Source organism: Anolis carolinensis, chromosome 4 (genome assembly GCF_035594765.1).
Source record: "Anolis carolinensis isolate JA03-04 chromosome 4, rAnoCar3.1.pri, whole genome shotgun sequence".
NCBI lineage: Eukaryota > Metazoa > Chordata > Lepidosauria > Squamata > Dactyloidae > Anolis > Anolis carolinensis.
The window spans coordinates 60414808-60434878 of record NC_085844.1 but is presented as its reverse complement, the minus strand read 5'-3'; the positions used below and the strand labels follow the sequence as shown (position 1 = coordinate 60434878).

Below are 20071 nucleotides of genomic sequence, written 5' to 3'. Positions count from 1 at the left end.
TAAACATACTTGTTTGAAACCTAATCTTAAAGCTGTGACAGTGAACACAAGAATACAAAATCAAAGCAATTCACTAAACGCACAACATCACATTAATGATCATGCAGTCATATGGCTTTGTGTGTCTTATGTCTATAAAGTAACATTAATTTATTAAACCCATGCATACTAGGGCACTTAGAGAACTGTCTTTCCCATTTCTTTAAGTGATAAATAGTCAGCACACACTAGAAAAATAATCCTTGACAATGATGAAGCCTGGCTTCTTCACTGTTTCCTGATTAGACACATTCTTGTAACATTTTAACAGAGGTACAGGGAATAAAGAATTACATGCTAACCAAGGGATCGATTAATTGTATATGTTTCAACCATCCTTCTCTCTACAGAATTAATCGTTCCCAGAGGAAAATGGTTTCTCAGCCTAAGAATAAGAGAGCATTACATTTGTTATCCTCTTGGAAGCATGTAGCTTCTGCATATATAATCAGCTCATTTGAAAGTCAACAAATACAGATAGCAAACCTCATTGAACAATATGCCTACCTTGACTGCATCCCTGCTGGCATCAGGAAGCAACAGGATCAGCAACTGCAAGGCCTGCAGCTGCAGTTTGACCTGAGAGATTTCTAAGAACAACATGATAGGATTTTTTAAAAAAAATGAAATCTGCCACCTGAGAAAAAGCTAACTTAGAAAAAGGATGGCTGTATCACCGTTTTTTTTTTTTTTAAAAAAGCAATGTAGCCACTTGTCCAGTAAGATAACAGTAGCCTTACAGGATCTTTTTTTTTTAAGTAAAGACTTCATCCCACTGAACATGCCAAGTGTTTGGAAGGGTAGATTACTATATAGCTCAGGCATACTCCGTTTTGAAATTAAATGGATGATTTTCCTACCTCCATCACACACAAGTAAACTATCCATTTTATTCAGGCGTTCTCAGTTGATTTGCCATCATATTATAGAGAGTTGTTCTTGCCCACTGTCCCTCCCCTGTTTTCTTTGTGAAAAGAAACACCTCCTCTCCTGGGCTATGATGTTTGTTCCTGGATTATAAATGTAATTTCCTAATTGGTTCTATCATAAACACATGGGAAAAGTTTATTAAACTGCAAAATTTTTGTCTGTGCAGGAGGGACATCCTGCTATAGCACATTTTGCTCTAGTTTCTCAATGACTGAATATTTTGTAGAGTCTCCACCAATTTAACATAGTTTGTGGGCACAAAAACAAAGTTTCTGGAGCACAACAAGTACTTTCAATGTAAAGACTACACAATTAAACAGGAACAACACTTTCAAACTAGGAACATATTTTTTATTATTATTATTATTATTATTATTATTATTATTATTATTATTATTATTCAGAGGTAGGATGGCTATCTGTTGGGGGTGCCTTGATTGTGCTTTTGCTACATGGCAAAAAGAAAGGGGTTGGACTAGATGACCCTTGGGATCAACCGAAGGACAAGGAAGGAAGGAGGCATCTGGGGGAGGTAACACATGGCACACACAATACATAGAAGGCATGAAAGAAGTAAGGAAAGAAAGTCCCCAGAAAGTGCATGAGACAGAACACAACATACTGACGATCTTCCCTCCTCCATGAGCAAAAGGTAATGGTGGAGTTTTTTTCTCAAGGGCATTTTGGCTTCTCCCACAAATTGCCTAACCATATCATTTTAAAGCTGAGAACGACAGATATCATCACATGACAGAATTGGCCATTTTGCCCATCTCTATTTTGATAATTTGCAAAAAAAAAAGAAGCCACTTGCTAATCAGCTTAGAAAACACCTGAAAAGATAACCCCTTGCAATGCTTTTTTTTAACCCCAAGATATCTCTATTCTACACTTGAAGACTACATCATTTAATAAACACAGTAGGCTGCCATTTCTTAAGTGGGTGGCCCAGTAGTATTTAATGAATGTGATGAAGTTGTAGGAATCACAAATATATTTACACTGGGTCACATCCATTCGTCTTTCCCAGTAGCAGCAAATCTTAGCTTTCTAAGCTGAGCATAAAGGCAAATTGGTCTCCTGTGCTGCTGGTTTCCACATGTGAAGAAACTATTATAATGATAATAGTGGTGTGTATATATATTTTCTTTTTTTTACAAAAATGATTTCTTTATAAATTGGTCTACACAATTCCCAACCTAATGTCAGGCACCTGCCTGTGGTCCGGAGCCAGACAGGCACTTAATGTTGAATTTATTGCTGTGTATAAAGTGAAGAACCCAATGCCTTTAAATGATAATTCAGACACTGGACTGAATCCTATTGATACTTTCAGCTAGAGTAGACCTACTGAATTAATGAGAGTTACACTTGTCTTTCTTGCAATTTCTATTCCTCTTTGGTTATGCTGTCCTGTATACTGGTCATTTAACAGTTCGATTTTTCTGTCATCTGCATTTGGATAAGTCTTTCATTTTGTTCAGTGGAAGATCTTGCCATTGATAGCTTTCTTTCTTAATCAAATCCTCTTGTAGGACAATCAGTAAGCAGTACTACATTTTCATCCACTATCACAAATCTATGTATAAATTCTTCTATTACTGAAGGATGGATATCAGCTCCAGTTCTCACAGTTTATAGTTATCACAAATGTCAGCTCCATTAACTTGTTATCTTTTGGGTGTAATCCATGACCAAAAGAGTAATTCGCCCCATTAGGATTTTCCAAAATAAAGATACATTTTGCAATAGTACAATTTTAAGATCAACACAGATTCGCAAGAACTTGGCTTTCCTTCAAATCAACTAGAATGTGAAGATGTACAGCTGGAGCTGGAAACCAACCAAAATAAAAAAAGGTTTTAATTCTATTTAAACTTGCCTGGGAATATTAGGGCTTATTTTTGAAAAAAATGTATGGGATCTGTTTATACTGTACACAATTAAAATCTGAAAATAATGAGTAAAATAGTGGGGTAATGGAACAGTTTGGTTGTGAAATGTTTCTGCAGCTGTGTTATGAGATATATAGTTTATGAGCAGGTTTTTGGCAAGCAAGATAATCTTTCCACTCTAATGTGCAATCTTTTAATTATTTTATTTCAATTGAAGTGGTTAAGAAGTCAATATTTTTTTCTTTAATTTTTCTTTATTCTGCATTAAGTGTTAAACTGATAGGCTCTGACACTTGCATTTCTCATTGACACTTTATTATGCAGTGTTATTAACAATGTTTGTATCATTACATTTGCATAGTTATTCTGATATTATTGATTCTTGATAAGTGAAGACAGATTAATCATTTTACATTTTGCATGTTAATTTTGGTGTTATCAATGTTTGGATTATATGATACCAGAAAGATTAATAACAAAAATGGTTTATTGTTATGCATTATCACTAACTAGAACAGTGGTTCTAAGCCTGGGGTCCCCAGATGTTTTTGGCCTACAACTCCCAGAAATCCCAGCCAGTTTACCAACTGTTAGGGTTTCTGGGAGTTGAAGGCCAAAAACATCTGGGGACCCCAGGTTGTGAACCACTGAACTAGAATACATAATTGAAGCTGAACCAGTTGCAGAATACATGTACTTCCCCACATTTGTTTTCCCACATGAAACCATATAGAGTCTCACTTATCCAACACTCGCTTATCCAACATTCTGGATTATCCAACGCATTTTTGTAGTCAATGTTTTCAATACATCGTGATATTTTGGTGCTAAATTCATAAATACAGTAATTACTACATAGCATTACTGTGTATTGAACTACTTTTTCTGTCAAATTTGTTGTATAACAAAATGTTTTGGTGCTTAATAATGTTCCAGTGGCCTAGGGGATAAAAGCCTTGTGACTTGAAGGTTGGGTTGCTGACCTGAAGGTTGCCAGGTTCGAATCCCACCCAGGGAGAGCACGAATGAGCTCCCTCTATCAGCTCCAGCTCCATGCGGGGACATGAGAGAAGCCTCCCACAAGGATGGTAAAAACATCAAAACATCTGGGCGTCCCCTGGGCAACGTCCTTGCAGACGGCCAATTCTCTCACTCCAGAAGCAAGTCCGGTTGCTCCTGACAAGAGAAAAAAATTGTAAAATCATAACCTAATTTGATGTTTAATAGGCTTTTCCTTAATCTCTCCTTATTATCCAATATATTCGCTTATCCAACGTTCTGCCAGCCTGTTTACGTTGGATAAGCGAGACTCTACTGTATTATATACATCTCCAGAGTAATTTTATATACACTTTCTTGAATACTGATTGAACATGCATGACTGGACCATGTCCTCCCTGTCTCCTCTTTACATGTAAACTCAGCCCAGGTGGTGGGCAGAAAATCCTACATAAGAAAAGACTGGAAAGCTTCAGTTCTGGCTTCCTAAGGGGCAATGCCTTAGAAAGAAACCTTGTCTTTAGGGATACATTCCTGACATAGTTTATCCTCTGGGTCACAAGCAGGCCATCTTTCCTTCTGGCCTGCCAATCAGTCCTTCTTTGATGTCTCAGGAGCCTTCACTTTTAATTCAAAGCAGCCCTCCATCTCTGTCTCAGGTTAAACACCACATCATTCATTTTCAAGGGATTTTTCATGCCAGGCTGTTTAATGTTGCACAGATCCCAGATAGCATTAAACCACATGTGCATTACTCTGTTTGTCTTGTTTCATCAACCTCTACAGCTATATATCAGCAACTGGAGTTGCTCTCAGTCTGTTCGTGATTCTATGTTGTTTTTCTTAATTCTATAAAATGTTTTGTTTCTGCAGTGATCACCTCTAAATTCCCCTTCCTATGTCCCCTGCGACAGAGCTTGAAAATAACATGTGCCTAGTAACAATGTTATCTATATCATGTTCTTAGGGAGCTAACGAAGGTATAACAATATTATTTGGTAATATTGTTAGTATTTTGGTACAACTGGTACAAATTTTACTCATTACTCCTAAAGTGTCATGGATGATCATGAGATGGTATAAACATAAACGTAGCATATTACTAAATTACTACAATTAATTAGTAATTAGTGGCAACAAGAAATAATTTTTTAAAAAGAGAGAACAATACGCTCTCCATGTTTTGCCTTGTTAAGAATATCACCAAATAACCACAATCACTAGAGTAAAGGTAAAGGGTTCCCCTTAATATCTTTAATAATAATAATTTATTTTTATACCCCGCCTCCATCTCCCCAAAGGGACTTGGGGCGGCTTACATGGGGCCAGGGCCAGGTGAATACAGACAGTATAAAAAACACAACAATATAATGACATTAATTTTAGTTGTGTTCAACTCTGGAGGTGGTGCTCATCTCCATTTCTAAGCTGAAGAGCCGACATTGTCCGTAGACTCCCCCTAAGTTATCTATAGACACCTCCTAGGACATGTGCCTGGCATGACTGCACGAAGCGCTGTTACCTTCCCGCTGGAGAGGGATCTACTATTGATCTACTCACATTTGCATGTTTTCGAACTGCTAGGTTGGCAGAAGCTGGGGCTAACAGTGGGAGCTCATCCTGTTCCCCAGATTCGAACTGCCGACCTTTTGGTCGGCAGCTCAGAGGTTTAACCCGCTGAGCCATTAGGGGCTCACTTAATCCTGTGCAGACCACATGCTTTTCTTCTACAGATTAATAACGCCATAGGAAGTAGTGGTAGAAATAACAGGTCAAACAATACGTAGCGACTTTCTGAACATAAAATTAAGATTGAATTTTTTTCCAATGCTTCTTTTTCAAGCTTGTTTTCTGATGCTCCAGCTACCAAGACATGAAGTAATGGATTCAAACAAAAGGAAAATAGATCCCACTCAAACATTAGGAAGAAATTCCTAATGGGAAGAGCTGTTCAACAGTGGAATATGCTGCCTCAGATTGTGATGGAGTCTCCTTCTTGGGAGGTTTTTAAACAGAGACTGAATGGCCATCTGTCAGGAGTGCTCTGATTGTGTGTTCCCATGTGTAGGGGGTTGGACTGGAGGGCCTTTGTGGTCTCTTCCAAATCTACATTTCTCTGGCTTCATGGTTCTAGGATTGGCTGGTATTAAAATTGCTGACAAGCTGTATCTAATCCTCTGATTCAAACTATCCTGACTCAACAGCTCATTTCACTGAAATCACTGTTATCTTTTCATTTGGCAGGAAAACTGCATCCTGTACAAAGCAAAATCTAAAAAGTAACTCAAGGGCTGACATTAAAATAATAAGCAATGTTAAACTGTCTCTCCCCCCCCCCCAATCCCTTTGATGAAACCCACAATTTTTGCTAAAAGAGATAATGCCAGGGAGAGAAGCAACAGAGCATGTCTGTTTGGGAAAGGTTCGTTTATTCTTCTCTATCAATGTTATCATCAATACCCTGCCATAAATGATAAATGCTTGTTTACAAGCTTAACTAGAAAAGACCTAAGCAGAGAATTCCACACAGGCTGTATTTCAGTGGGAGTTCTGGAGGCTGTGCATGCAACCTGTGGCTCTGTTTGTATTCACAGCCCAGCAGTTCCATTCTTCTACTGTCCTGTCAAATAAACAAATCAAAGCCAGAATCCAAGCAGGCAGACTCTTCTAGCTCCCCTACAATGCAGCCATCTGTGCCACACAACAAGCCATGTCTCATATTTGGGGAGATTGCAAAGCCAATTACAATGTGACATTGAGCACATTAGGGATCTATCAGGGCATGGCTGGGGACCAAATATGTAAGTTTCCTTCCCACTGATTTTGTCAGTAAAAGCAGCTATATGTAGTATGACCCCTGTAACCACAGAACCCATGTCCATGGTTTCACTTATCAGCATCACAGGGAAGAATGGCCGAGATCTATGAATTTGCTAGGTCCTCCAGGTGAGTCTATGGTATGTTTCTCCTGGAAGTTACCAGAAAGTTGTCCTGTAGCACCTAACTAATCTCTAGAAGTGATACCACTTTAGGAATTTCTAGAATAGATCCTCCAGGGTGACTCTGTAGCAGGCATGGGCAAAATTCTTTGCATTGCTGGCCCGACCAGGAGGGCTGGGCTGAGAGGGTGGATGGGTGGGGGAGGACCAGGAGGGGCAAGGCTGGGGTCGGGTCATCCTCAGGCTATCCTCCTGGTATAAGGATTGGGCTGCTCACCCCATCCTTATGCCGGGGGAGGGCAAAACACATGGCGACTGACCCAATCCTCTTGCTTGATTTTCGGGCTGTCCTCTAGGCATAAGGATGGGGCAACTCACCCACCCCATCCTTGTGCCAGGAGGAGGGTGAGACAGGTGGTGGTGAAGAGCCCTCCAGAGGGCTGGGGTCATCACTGACTGTCTTCCAGGGGCCATCCTTGTGCCGGGAGGAGGGCGCGACAGGTGGTGGCTGAGAGCTCTCTGAAGGACTCTTTGCTGCCATCTGCCTTCCTGGGGCAATCCTCCCACCATAAGGACGGGGCTGCTCAGTCCTTGTGCGGGAGGAGGGCCTGAGGAAGGCTGGGAGGTGGCTGGGAGCCCTCCAGAGAACTCTCAGCTGCTGCTTGCCTTCCTCCCTTGTCCTTTCGGCATAAGGAAGTGATGGTCCATCACGTTGTTATGCCGAGAAGACAGAGAAAATTAGGAGGTCCAGAGCACCCATGGGGCTGTGTCCAGCCTGCAGGCCTTTGTTGACCCATGCAGGCATGGGTCAACAAAGGCTTGCAGGCTGGACACAGCCCCATGGGTGCTCTCCATAGTATACTGTAACTGGCATTTGAGTGTATCTATGGTTTCAGGTGTCTCCTGTGGATATGGGTGGTCTATGGTTTCAGGTATCCCCTGTGGATACGGGGGTCTTAGAGCATTTGATTTTTATATGTAGAATTGTGCTCATCTACTTTTTAAAAAGTATCAGCTGGGAATGGGGCTTGATTTAGATTAATATTGTGATTTACAGAAGAGGTGCTTTAACTTTCTTCCATGCTGTGTTGCTTATGAAAACTTGCCACTGACACTGCAATTTAAAAATAACTTGCTATTTGCTTTTTCCCCAGTTCTCAAAACCCTACCAGGTTTATGGACAACCTTATGGTGCCAATTGATGTGGAGGGGATGATGCATCATCTAATCTCTGACTTCCAGCACAGCTCTGTCTTAAACAGTGACTCAGACTGTGCCTGAGTGGAATATGCTTGAATGCCCCCAGGACTCAAAACTGAATAGGAGGTCAAGGAGAAAAGACAGCAAATGATTGACAAAACTCCTAATAGAGGAGATGATAGAAGCTTGGTATGTGCATGTGGCAGGGACTAAAATTCACGTCTATTGTGCATGTCAGCTAGGACTTCTGGAAGTTGAAGTCTAACTACAAGGAGGGCCACTGCTCTAGATAGAAGTCTACTTGTAGATGTGAGAAGAAATGATGTTGGTGTGGTTGTTGGAGGAAATATTGGAGCAAAGCTAATGATTATTTTAAATTTCTGGAATGTGAATAGTGAATCTGTCAAGTTGTTGGGTTAAAAAGAGGACACTATACAGAACACTAATTGCTCTACTTACTTTCCACTAATGAGATGAAGGCAGGCAGATATTCCATAGTGAAGAGGGGACTTGGAAGTTCCCGTATAAACATCTTCAACAGTCCTGCTGCATCATTATTACGCACTTGATCCCAGTCAAAAGCATCTTCATCAAATTTTGTTTCAATTTCTTGGTGAAGACTCTGCAGGATAAAATAAAAATGACTGATTAGGAAAAGTTGCTAATAAAAGGGACTTTTGTTGAAAGAGACATACTGCTTAGGTGAAATGTAATATTTTCAGACGAAGCTGTTCCTAGAATAAAAGTGTCAGAAATTGGCTCTCAGCTCTTATATCTAAATATTTGCAAATCAGCTTGTGTCAAGTATCTTTTAGCTAGCTCTCAGCTGCGTCAGAAAATGATTCTGGGTGTTCTACTGCTGTTAATAGATAGAAGACCTTGCAATTTAGGAACAAGCAATACAGGGATATACTGCTTGATATTACAGTATGTGTCCTTATGTTACAAACCACTGACAAATGTAAGACTTGGGCAACTTGCCATTAAATCCAGTTGATTTGTGGCTCTCCTCTAGTCAGAATTTAATATCTGGTCATGATGAAGTGAGCTAGTGTGTAACAGTAGTTTGAACTTTGCACAATGATTCTGGAAAACAGGGTTCAGTTCCTCACCCAGCCATGGAAACCCACTGGATGACCTTGGGTGAGCTATTTTCAACCCCAGAAAACCCTGTGATATCTACAGCTTAGGATCATCATCTGTCAGACGCTGCTAAAGGCATACAACAGCAGCAGCAGCATCATGATGGATAATGACCAAGTAACTTTGTTTTTAATCAGAAATCAATGGATCTATGAAATTATGCACTTTTTTCTAACCTTTTACTACTTTCAAGGAATATTCTTTAATTAAATCCATATGCTTTTGTTTAAAACATTTTTTTTGAATGGTTTCAAATTCAAATGTCAACATAATATGCAATGGCATTGAATGGTGAAATCTGGATTGGCGTAGAAGCCCTTACTGGGTGACATTTGATCAGATTTAATAACTGAAATTTAAAAACACTGCATCTTTCATGTGGATTTTTGGCTTTCATCCAGTAAATGAAAGTTTGACAGAATAATACATATCAGAAAGAATTGTCTGGATACAGAAACATAAATGATTAAAAAAACAAACAGAGTAGCATGTAAACAAATTACAAGGAAGAATATTCTGACTAAACATTGGGAATAACTTTCTGCTGGTAAGAGCTATTTCAACAGACTTTCCCCAAAGGAGGCACGCTTTCTTTCACTAGAGCTTAAGTGGCAGGACTAATTTAGCCTCAACCAAGCCAGCAGTCTTTATGAGCATGACACATGACACCTACCTGAAATCCTTTGGAGTACCGGTAATCTTCTGGGTTGCAGGGCCCTGCCTTTTTTCCTCATGTTTTGAATGTAATGACTTTGATCACAAGTAAAATAAATAAAATGTTGAAGTGTGGAATGTTTCTGGAGCCCATTCTTCCTGTAGCAAGCCATCTATTTCAATTGCTCTGTTGTAAAATGTCCTTCCTGCTACTATCTCTCATCTGTTTTCTCCTAAAATTACTAGGTACTTCTATATGTTGGGGTTTCTTAGTGAACTGAATTAGCTATATATTTATATAGTGTGGTTCATATATGGATAAACAGTCCCATATTGCTTGTCCATAAGTATTTTCTATCAACAAGAGTTAACACCAATTTATAAAGCTTGTGTGGAAGAGCTACATACCTTAACCCGTGAAGCAGATCCTGGCACTCGAAGAATTCCTTCCGTTTCCAGGCCTGTTTCTTCAAGCTTGAGTAATAGCTATGCCACAATAGATAAAAAGATTACTTTTTAAAATGCCTTTCAGTGCAAAGGTAAAAGATATGCAATTCGGGCTGTACAAACATGAAATGGTAAGATCATAATCCTGTCCTGATTTTAATGCTTTTGGGGCATTATGCCCCAGAGACTCAGCCACAATGTGTATGGGGCATTGAGCTGTAAAGGCTGGCTGTAACTCCAGCATCCACGTCCCTACCTCCTTGGTGCCTTACCTCCTAACTTAGGAAAAAGAAGTCTGAAGGTGATTTCCACTCATATTCACTTCAATGGGACCACCCTTCCATGCAGCTGGAAATTCTTGCACCAAGATTCCTGATTGTGGGGAGGTTTCTCTTCATATTTAGTAAAGGTAAAGGTTTTTCCCTGACGTAAAGTCCAGTCATGTCTGACTCTGGGAGTTGGTGCTCATCTCCATTTCTAAGCCAAAGAGCCGGCGTTGTCCATAGACACCTCCAAGGTCATGTAGCTGGCATGACTGCATGGAGCGCCGTTACCTTCCCACCGGAGCAGTACCTATTGATCTACTCACATTGGCATGTTTTCAAACTGCTAGGTTGGCAGAAGCTGGAGCTAACAGCGGGCGCTCACTCCGCTCCCCAGATTTGAACCTGGGACTTCGCCACCAGGGCTCCTTCATATTTAGGGAAACATAAATGGAAACCTCCTTCAGAGTTCACTACTGGAAGGATGCAAAAAGGAGGCAGGGCAGTTGGCATGGCCCATATACAACTGTATGCCCCTTATATGTTCTGTTTAGGTGTAACATTCAGTCCTCAGTTGGCCAGATTGTGTTCAGTGTTTTCATGTTGAAGTTACATGTTTTCCTCTACAACAAAGGATTAGTTTTGAAGTAATATCAGAGGACTAGAACGGATCAGTCCAACCAATGAAAGGATACCTGATACCATATGTCACTTTGGGACCTTCTGAAGTTCACACTTCCCAAAGAGCACGTCCAATATTTGGTTTCATAAAATCACTTTTGAGAGTTGAAACAACTATGGATATAGTTAGTTCAGAAAATGCTTTTCTCTCTCTCTCTCTCAAAATATGTTCTTCAGCAGTCAAATTCTTATCCTTTAGAATAAGAATCAGATTGTATAATTTTATTATATAATTTGGCCATCAAACAATACCAACTTTGGTACTAAATTTTAAGGTTGTCTCTGCTTGAAGTCAACACTAAATTGAATGCATGAACTTGTACTCCTATTTAAAGTTGTATCTTTGTTAACTAAAATATACAGAAATACACTCTAGCATCCAGGCTGAAAGTGGTTTAAACATTTTTATGGAATGTCATTCTCAAAAACAAGATTTAGTCATGGAATGAAATTTCAGTGTCATAATTGGCTGTAACTTTTTGTTTTACTCACTTTTTGAAAGATGAGTGGAACCTTTATCCCAGGAACCTTTTTCTGGTCGTTTTCCAGCAATACTGCCAGTGGAACTCCAAAAAGGCCATTTTCTTAAGAAAAAGAATATTACAAAATATAGGGATTCCTGATGAACAACACCTGCTGAATACTAAAATGTCACAACTATCTATTTTGATATACTATAATTAAATGCAGTTACCTCTTCCCTTGATCCTTTCTGTTCGGTTCCTCTTCAGCTCTATTCCTAAAGCATCGTAGAAGGCTGTCAGCTCAATCAGAGAGAAATAGCAAATTTTCTTCATGTCATCAGGAGACAAATCTCCAATTGCAGTCAGTCCTAATCGGCTTTTCCTGATTGTAAAGTTCTATAATATATTTGTAAAATTGATTTAATGTAGATTTTAAAATTCACTATGTGGTTGCATGCATTTGAAACATATACTTAAAAGCAGTTAATAAATAGTACATTATAGGCCTCTCTTAAAAGTGCCTTCTTTAAAAGCTTTCAATTCTAAAAGCCTCTCAGAATAAAAAAAAATCAGTTTTGAATTAAAGGAATGCAGGGAAAGGTTTGCAGATTCTAAGTTTGTAGTCCTAAGACCCTTACTTTTGAATACTGCTAATAAGCTTATTGAGCCCTCAATGGCACAGCGGGTTAAACTGCTGAACTGTTGAACTTGCTGACCGAAAGGTCAGGGGTTCGAATCTGGGGAGTGGGATGGGCTCCCGCTGTTAGCCTCAGCTTCTGCCAACCTAGCAGTTCAAAAACATGCAAATGTGAGTAGATCAATAGGCACAGCTCTGGTGGGAAGGTAACAGCACTCCTTGCAGTCATGCCAGCCACATGACCTTGGAGGTGTCTATGGACAATGCCAGCTCTTCGGCTTAGAAATGGAGATGAGAACCAACCCTCAGAGTTGGACAGGACTAGATTTAATGTTAGGGGAAAACCTTTAGCTTTATTAAGCTTATTAAGCAATTTCAACTCTTTTGGGTGGGAATCTCAGAGTGATTGTTTTATGGCAAGGGTTATTCCTAACTAGCATAAAGTAGCTTTGTCAGCACTGGGGCTGCCAGAAGTGGGGCAGTCTATTCTGGAGGTCTCCTTTATGCCCACTAAGAGCTCAATTACTGCCAAAGTTTTTGCCATGACCTTGAAAAAATATGTAGTAGGTGCAGCAGTGCACATCTGTTTCTCAACTACATCAGACTGCAACTAGTACAAACAATCCTTTATATTCTATTCCTTTCCTTTAAAAAAAATCTGAGTAAAAACACAGGCAAATACATCCCACATTTCCCATTTTGTAATTGGGAAGGGCTTTAGAAATGACATAGAATCCACCTTTTCATTCCTGCATCAAACACGAGTTTAAAAGTGTGCACTGAAGAAGGTTATAAAACCAAACTTAAGAAGAGCCGTGATAGGTCAGGTCAAATTTAGACCAAATAAGTACCTTCCTATACATTAACACATGAGGAAATCATGATTATCACACAGTCTTACTTGTGGAAATATAATTATTTCTGGGAGGCTAGGGGAAATAATGTTTTCCATAGCAGTATACAGGGTGTTTGAAAATATCTTTTCAATTGGAAATAAATGGAAATCATAAAGATACTTGTTGGACTCCCTGTAGAAGGTTCAAATAATCTGTTGCCTTCCTTTGAGCTTAAAATGGACAATATTTTAGTTGCATAGATATATACAGTCATAAAGGTGTAAAATGTCTTCAGATAATGATTGAACTCCTGTAAGAAAGTAATGTCTTTGTACATGAAAATAAGTATTCTGGCCAATTTCATAACATCTGTATGCAGTACAGGGTTATTGTTACATTATTATGTAACAGAGCCAACAAAATTGTCTGAAGTGCATTGGGCACTCTTGCTAATATCTCAATATGCAATTCTCAGCACTTACCACTCTCCTACTTAGCTAAGTACATGTAAAGTTACATTAAGTAAAAGTTGATACAGGATTCCAGTGAATGTGATCCTCCCTGTTTATAATCTATCTTGAACTACTGCAGTATGAAATGAGTAGCAGGGTTTAAGTTCCAGGAGAGTGAATGTCTAATTGCCTGAGTACAGGCATAAGGAATAAGCATTTCTGAACACGTGCCATCCTAACATGTCCTTTCTGTATTGTTGAATTATAACAAATAACTTTATCATTAAATGTTAAAGGGTGAAGAAACCTTCTGTAAACTGAATACATGCATTCCCTATATAAATAAAACTGTTTTGAAGCTATTAAGAGACAAATACAACAGTACAACAAGATAAAGTAGGAGGAGGATGTGTCATGGTATTAGGCCTCTTATAGGTTTTGTTTAACTGATATCTTTGTCAATATTATGGGACTCCCCTTCCTCTCCATAAACAACCTTTCTATGAATTCTTGAAGCAATATTTGCTCTTTGAGGAAAATGTGGGAGATGTAAAACCTTTGCTACATGTTTTGATTTTGATCCAAGCTTTGTTGATGTAAAAATGGGCATGTGAACAATCCTTTGACTTTATTATGCATTTTAAAATAAGATCCAATTTAGGGAAGAAGTAATGGAATCAACGAAGAAAACTGAACAGATTTCACTTTGCTTGTTTAAAGTTTGATACAGCCTGTTTTGTTAAACAGCATTCGTATGTCTTTTCCCTTTGAAAATATTGTGGTGGAAGACACTTTATATAATGATGGTTGTTTCAGCCATGCAACCTGTTACTTACTTACTCATATGGGAAACCCAAGTGTCTAGCAAACAAATTATAATAATTCCAGAGTACCTTTCATTTGGGGGGGGGGGGGGGTAGTTATTGTGAGCGGTTTGCAAGAAGCCACAAAATATCTTCCAAGCTCTACTTCACCCTCCAAAAATGCACTGAAATTCATTTTAAGACCATTATTCAGTTGGAAAGAAGCAACAGATAACTGAGGGATTAAACAAACAAGCACATAATTTTGAAGTGACAAAACTTACAGGCAAAGAAGATTCGTCCTTTTTTAACCTTTGGTTTTTATGCCACTCTCTATGCTTTGGAATCACTGTCATTGATTCTGAGAATGAGACGTCAAAGGACAGCTCTTCTTTCACCAACTGGTTGTCTTTATCAAATTCATATTCTAAATGGTTATTTGCTGAAAATAAAGATGTTTGATATTAACATTTCCTTCTTACCACACAAAACGCTCAATGAGCAATTGAGCAATTGTAACAGCCTTTCCACCAAAAGGCAAAAGTCTAAAATGCAATCAAAGACAAAAATAGTAAAATATGAAATACAGTCAGCTCTCCATATTTGCTGGGGAAAAGGCACAGGCCAAATCACAGCACGGTTATGTCTCCTATATATTATACTTACAATGTAATCCTAAATAAATCTGCTCAGAAATGTCCCATTAGATTCCATGCTAGATAATTACATGTAGGATTTAAAATACAAGAATATAAAGGAACACATACTTCTTTCTTGTTTAAAAAAGTGGGGCCAAGAACCCATTATGATATTTTGACAAAGTCTCTTGCATATTTGTCTACAGAATCCAGCTACGTATTTCTATACTCACAGCTACGCATTTCCCAAACTGGTTTTTGTACGGGAAGTTGAATGCCATTGGTTGTAACAGGTGATACTGGTATGGCTTCAAACATAGGCTGGAAAAGAAAAAAAAACATAAGAATAACTTAGTTTTTATGCAATGTTGCAACATTCAATTTCTGAGTTTTACTTTGCTTTGTGTTTTGATATGAAAGACTGTAACAATTTTTGTCTCTTCTGTGCAATGTTATGCTCTGAATAAAATCAAATTGAAAAGATTTAAAAAACCCAAAATAGAACATAATATAGTAAATTCAAATCCACAGATCTGGTTCTAAATACTACACTGGATGCAATTTCTAGTGGAGTCGCTGAAAAAGATATCCAGCACAAAGATAGAGATGAAGTGTGGCAGCAACATATGTGTAACTGGGTGCGAATGAATTGTGTAGGCTTTGAAACACATTATGGCTCATGTGCCTGTGGGACTGGTGCCTATAGTTTGGTGGATGTGAGTAACCACATCCACCAAAATATGTCCTCACTAAGGGTTTACTAGAAATTACCACAGTGTTGCCATGGAGGACTTAGCAAATTCCTAGAGAGGATACTTTTATGATAACTTCTGGCAGAAGTCATTCATTCTATTAAAATTTGCTATTATCTATAGTTTCCTGTTTCCACAGTAAGTTCAGGAACATATCCCCTGCGCATGAGGGACTTGAACTGTATTCATTATGAAGTCATATATTTTCACAAATATCCAAATGCCTGTTATAAATCACTAAAAAAATCCAAAGTAATAAGTAATTACCTGCCAGTGAAGAAGACATAAAACAAAATATTTATATCTAAAGTGTTCCTTAGGCTATAATACTTCATTGTTATGTGCCTTCAAGTCATTTCCAATTTATAGCTAACCCTGACCTTCTCAGAAAGAATTATTCAGAGATGGTTTGTCATTGCCTTTGTTTGAGGCTGAGCAAAATATGGCTTGCCCAAGTTTATCTTGTGGGCTTCCTGGTCTCCTTAATGTTACTTGCTTTGAAGTGGCATTTTCAGTAACTCACACAGCTATGGCCCTGGAAACTTTGAAAAGCATCACTTTAAAAGAAAAACAATGACTTTAAAGTAGGCAACATTCCAAAGTGACAGACTAATTTCCCCCTTAACACCAACTGCCCAAATGGTGCTTTTTCTATTCAATACAAGTCCTTAATATTTTGGTTATTTCATCTCTTTCTAAGATATTCTTAGACACATTTAATCATAAAAGGTGTATCACCGATTCAGTATTTGTTGGATGGCATTGCTACACCATGTTAGTTACTAGAATATGCAAAACCCGTCTTTGGAGTAGACTATGGACCTCATCACATTAAGGGTGGGATTTGTCAAGCATTGTGGAGACTATGGTGAGGCTTGGTAGGGAGCATGGGTAATTCATCACCCCTCATCATTCTAGCGTCCACTACATGGGAAGCCTCCCGTGTTGCTGCCATGGTGGCTTACCACGTTCTCATTTCACTCATGGCATGGAGCCCGCTGGAAGTAGATCAATGTTGTGGGATGGGAGCCAGTGGACTCTGTGCTGCAACTGAAGTAGGAGTGTTGTACGACAGACAATTTTGCCCATATGATGAGGCTATAAACAACTAGACTAGACTTTTCACTTCTTTGCTTCTCTATATTAAGAGTCAATACTTGCTATTCAAAGAGGAAATAAAAAAGCAGTGCAAACACATTCTAAAGGTCTTGAAAACCATCAAAAATAATGAAACCCAAAAGGGGATTGTGTATAGATCCATTTGTTAGGAATCCGTTAGATAGAAAACCATGGATTTGATACAACATTGTAAAATGAAAGGAAGTCAGTCAAAACAAAAATATCCCATTCATTACACAGTACACCAGAACCAATGTCTAAAACGCGTATCTGAGCCTAACTCCTGCCCCTAATAGAACAGATATCAACTTAAAGGCATTTCCTTTGTAGGGATCAATTCTATAAGTAGGAACCAGTAAAGCAAGTACTAGCCCTAACCCAATACTTCTTTCAGAATTGGCCCAGGATGATATCATATTCAGTAGCATTTAGTGATAAAAGACAAACATGCATTATGAGTAAAAGTGCAAAGATCTGAAAAACACTAATTATTCTACTTACTGATGTGTCATTGATGCCAAAGATATCTCGCACATCTCTGACTGTGTGCTTATTTTTCTTTCTCATTGTTTGAGTGTAAATATTATATATCTTCTGTACTGCAGCAGCTTGCGTTCGGGTGAGGGTTGATAGTAATGCCTCTCCATCATCCTCTTCAGATCCTGATATTAATGTCGATAAACCTACATCTTGCAACCATTCAGCTTCCAGTTCACCTTCTGTGGAAGAATAGAACTGTGTTGATAAGAAACTGAAAATGGAAGTGGCACTGTAACATCACTTGACAAATCTTGCTCTTCAGAATATTTATCTTCTTATTTGGACTAGAAAATTGACATGTTGGGCCTTGCCATGCCCTTTACCAGGCTTCATTTCTATTCTGTGTTCTTTGCTTTCATCTGATTTTTTTTGTTCTATACATTTTTCCTGCTAATTTTTGGGGTGACAGGAAAGGTGATTTCTAGTGGAGTCATCCAGGACCTTTATTTCTGTGCTGTCCTGAGTGAAGACAAAGTAAAGGGAAGGAAATTGCCCTCACTACAGCTGTGAATTTTTTTTTGCATAATTTTTATATACAGTTTGATCGTAGCAACATGGCTAATTCATTTATTTGGCCCCTAAGGCCAAACTGTATACATAGTTTGAACCTGTTTGAAACATCATAAACATGACCAATAAAGTATGGTTGCTTACCTGTAACCGTGTTTCTCCGAATGGTGATCTGTGGAATCCACACATATTGGTAATTCCCTGCACCTGTGCAGCTTATCCGGAACTTCAAACAGCTGAGTCTAGTTTGGCTACAGCCCCACCCACCTTCCCCTGAAGGTATATAGCCTCAGGTGGGGATGTAGCCCACGTTCCCTACCGCCGTAGCGGCAGTTGAGAGAGGCATGATGTTAGCGGGGAGGATGGGTGGGGATGTGTGGATTCCACAGATCACCATTCGGAGAAACACGGTTACAGGTAAGCAACCATACTTTACTCCTCATGGTGTCTGTGGAATGCACACATATTGGTAGATTAGCAAGCCACTTACCGAGGACGGAGGGCATCATGCCACTGCTGAAAACAGCACCGCTCTCCCGAAGGACGCCTGGCGCTTGGACAGCAGATCCACCTTGTAGTGTGACACGAAGGTAAGTGGTGTAGACCAGGTTGCTGCCCTGCAGACTTCCTCCAAGGATACACCGCGGCCAAAGGCTGTGGAAGCCGCAACGGCCCGCGTGGAGTGGCCCCTGAGCCCCGAAGGCGGCTCTCGCCCTGCCAACTGATAGGCGAGCTTAATCGTGGCGATCACCCACGCCGACAGCCGCTGCGGGGACACCGGGGTCCCCCTGGCGTCCGCCCTATACTTTAAGAAGAGGCGGGGAGACTTCCTGAATTCCTTTGTTCGCTCAACGTAGAATGCTAATGCCCTGCGGACATCTAGCAGGTGGAGGGCCTGCTCTAATGGAGTAGCAGGTTCCTGGAAAAAGGCCGGGAGCACGATGTCCTGTGCCGAATGGAATAGGGTAATGACCTTGGGGAGGAAGGCAATGTCAGTTCTCATCACCACTTTGTCCTTGTGGAACCTCATGTAGGGGTTGTCGACGCGCAGGGCGCAGAGTTCACTGGCGCGTCTCGCCGTCGTAATAGCCACTAGGAAGGCTGTCTTCCATGACAGGTGGGCAAGGTCAATCGTGGCGAGAGGCTCGAACGGGGGCTTTGTGAGCGCCGAGAGTACCAGCCGTAGTTGCCAAGCGGGCGGCGGGAGGGCGGAAGGTGGATAGGTGTTCTTATAGCCCTGCAGGAAAATCTGAACCATGGGGTCCTGGAAGCAAGATGTGAGGCCACGGCGCTTCTGATAGGCAGAGATCGCTGCTAGATAGCATTTGACAGAAGAGAGCGCCATGCCCCTCTGCGCCAAGGAGGCGAGGAAGTCCAACAAGAGGGGTATTGGCGCAGCTAGCGGGTCAGCCCCTCGCTGTTTTACGAATTCTGCGAACTTCCCCCACTTATAGGCGTATGACCGCTGGGTGGACGGTCTGTGCGCTGCTGCCAATATGTCCAGCACGGCTTTGGAGAACGGCTGGGGCGTACTCTCCATGCCACCAGATGAAGCCAGTGGATGTCCGGGTGACGAATTGTGCCGTCTTCGGTCGTCAGAAGATCTGGTCGACGGGGAAGGTCGTGATGACATCCGTCTGTCATGGCTGCCAAGAGGGGAAACCAGGGCTGGCGAGGCCACCAGGGTGCTATCACGATGGCATCCGCCCTGTCATGATACAGCTTGGAAACAACCCTGGACAGGAGCGGAGTGGGCGGAAACACGTATAGGAGAGGGCCTGTCCAACGGAAAAGAAACGTGTCCCCGAGGCACCGTGTGCCCTCCAGCTTCGCCCCCCAGGCGCAGAACAGGTCGCACTTGGCATTGTGCTGGGATGCGAACAAGTCTATGGTTGGGCGGCCCCAGCGGCGAAACACCGCCGCTACCTCGTCGCGGTGTAGGGACCATTCGTGGTCGCTGGACGGGGTCCTGTTGAGGTGGTCGGCCAAGGTGTTGGAGTGCCCTGGCAGGTGTACTGCCGACAGCAGGATGGCGTTCCCCACGCACCAATCCCAGATTGTCACGGTGAGGGCCAGTAGGGCACGGGACCTCGTGCCCCCCTGTTTGTTTATATACCAGACCACCGTGGT

General features: G+C 40.6%; 1 protein-coding gene across 2 annotated transcripts in view; it reads right to left on the bottom strand.

Moving 5' to 3' along the window:
- Positions 1-20071, bottom strand: part of arhgap28 (Rho GTPase activating protein 28) — a 92942-nt gene that overhangs the window by 10973 nt on the left and 61898 nt on the right. For both annotated transcript variants that reach the window (XM_062980497.1, XM_062980498.1), the window contains exons 3-10: positions 17393-17610; positions 15254-15341; positions 14667-14824; positions 11885-12050; positions 11683-11774; positions 10208-10285; positions 8462-8624; positions 547-629 (exon numbers count right to left, since the gene is read on the bottom strand). In XM_062980497.1, coding sequence (XP_062836567.1) covers positions 547-629; positions 8462-8624; positions 10208-10285; positions 11683-11774; positions 11885-12050; positions 14667-14824; positions 15254-15341; positions 17393-17610 — 1046 coding nt within the window. The remainder of the gene's footprint in view (positions 1-546; positions 630-8461; positions 8625-10207; positions 10286-11682; positions 11775-11884; positions 12051-14666; positions 14825-15253; positions 15342-17392; positions 17611-20071) is intronic.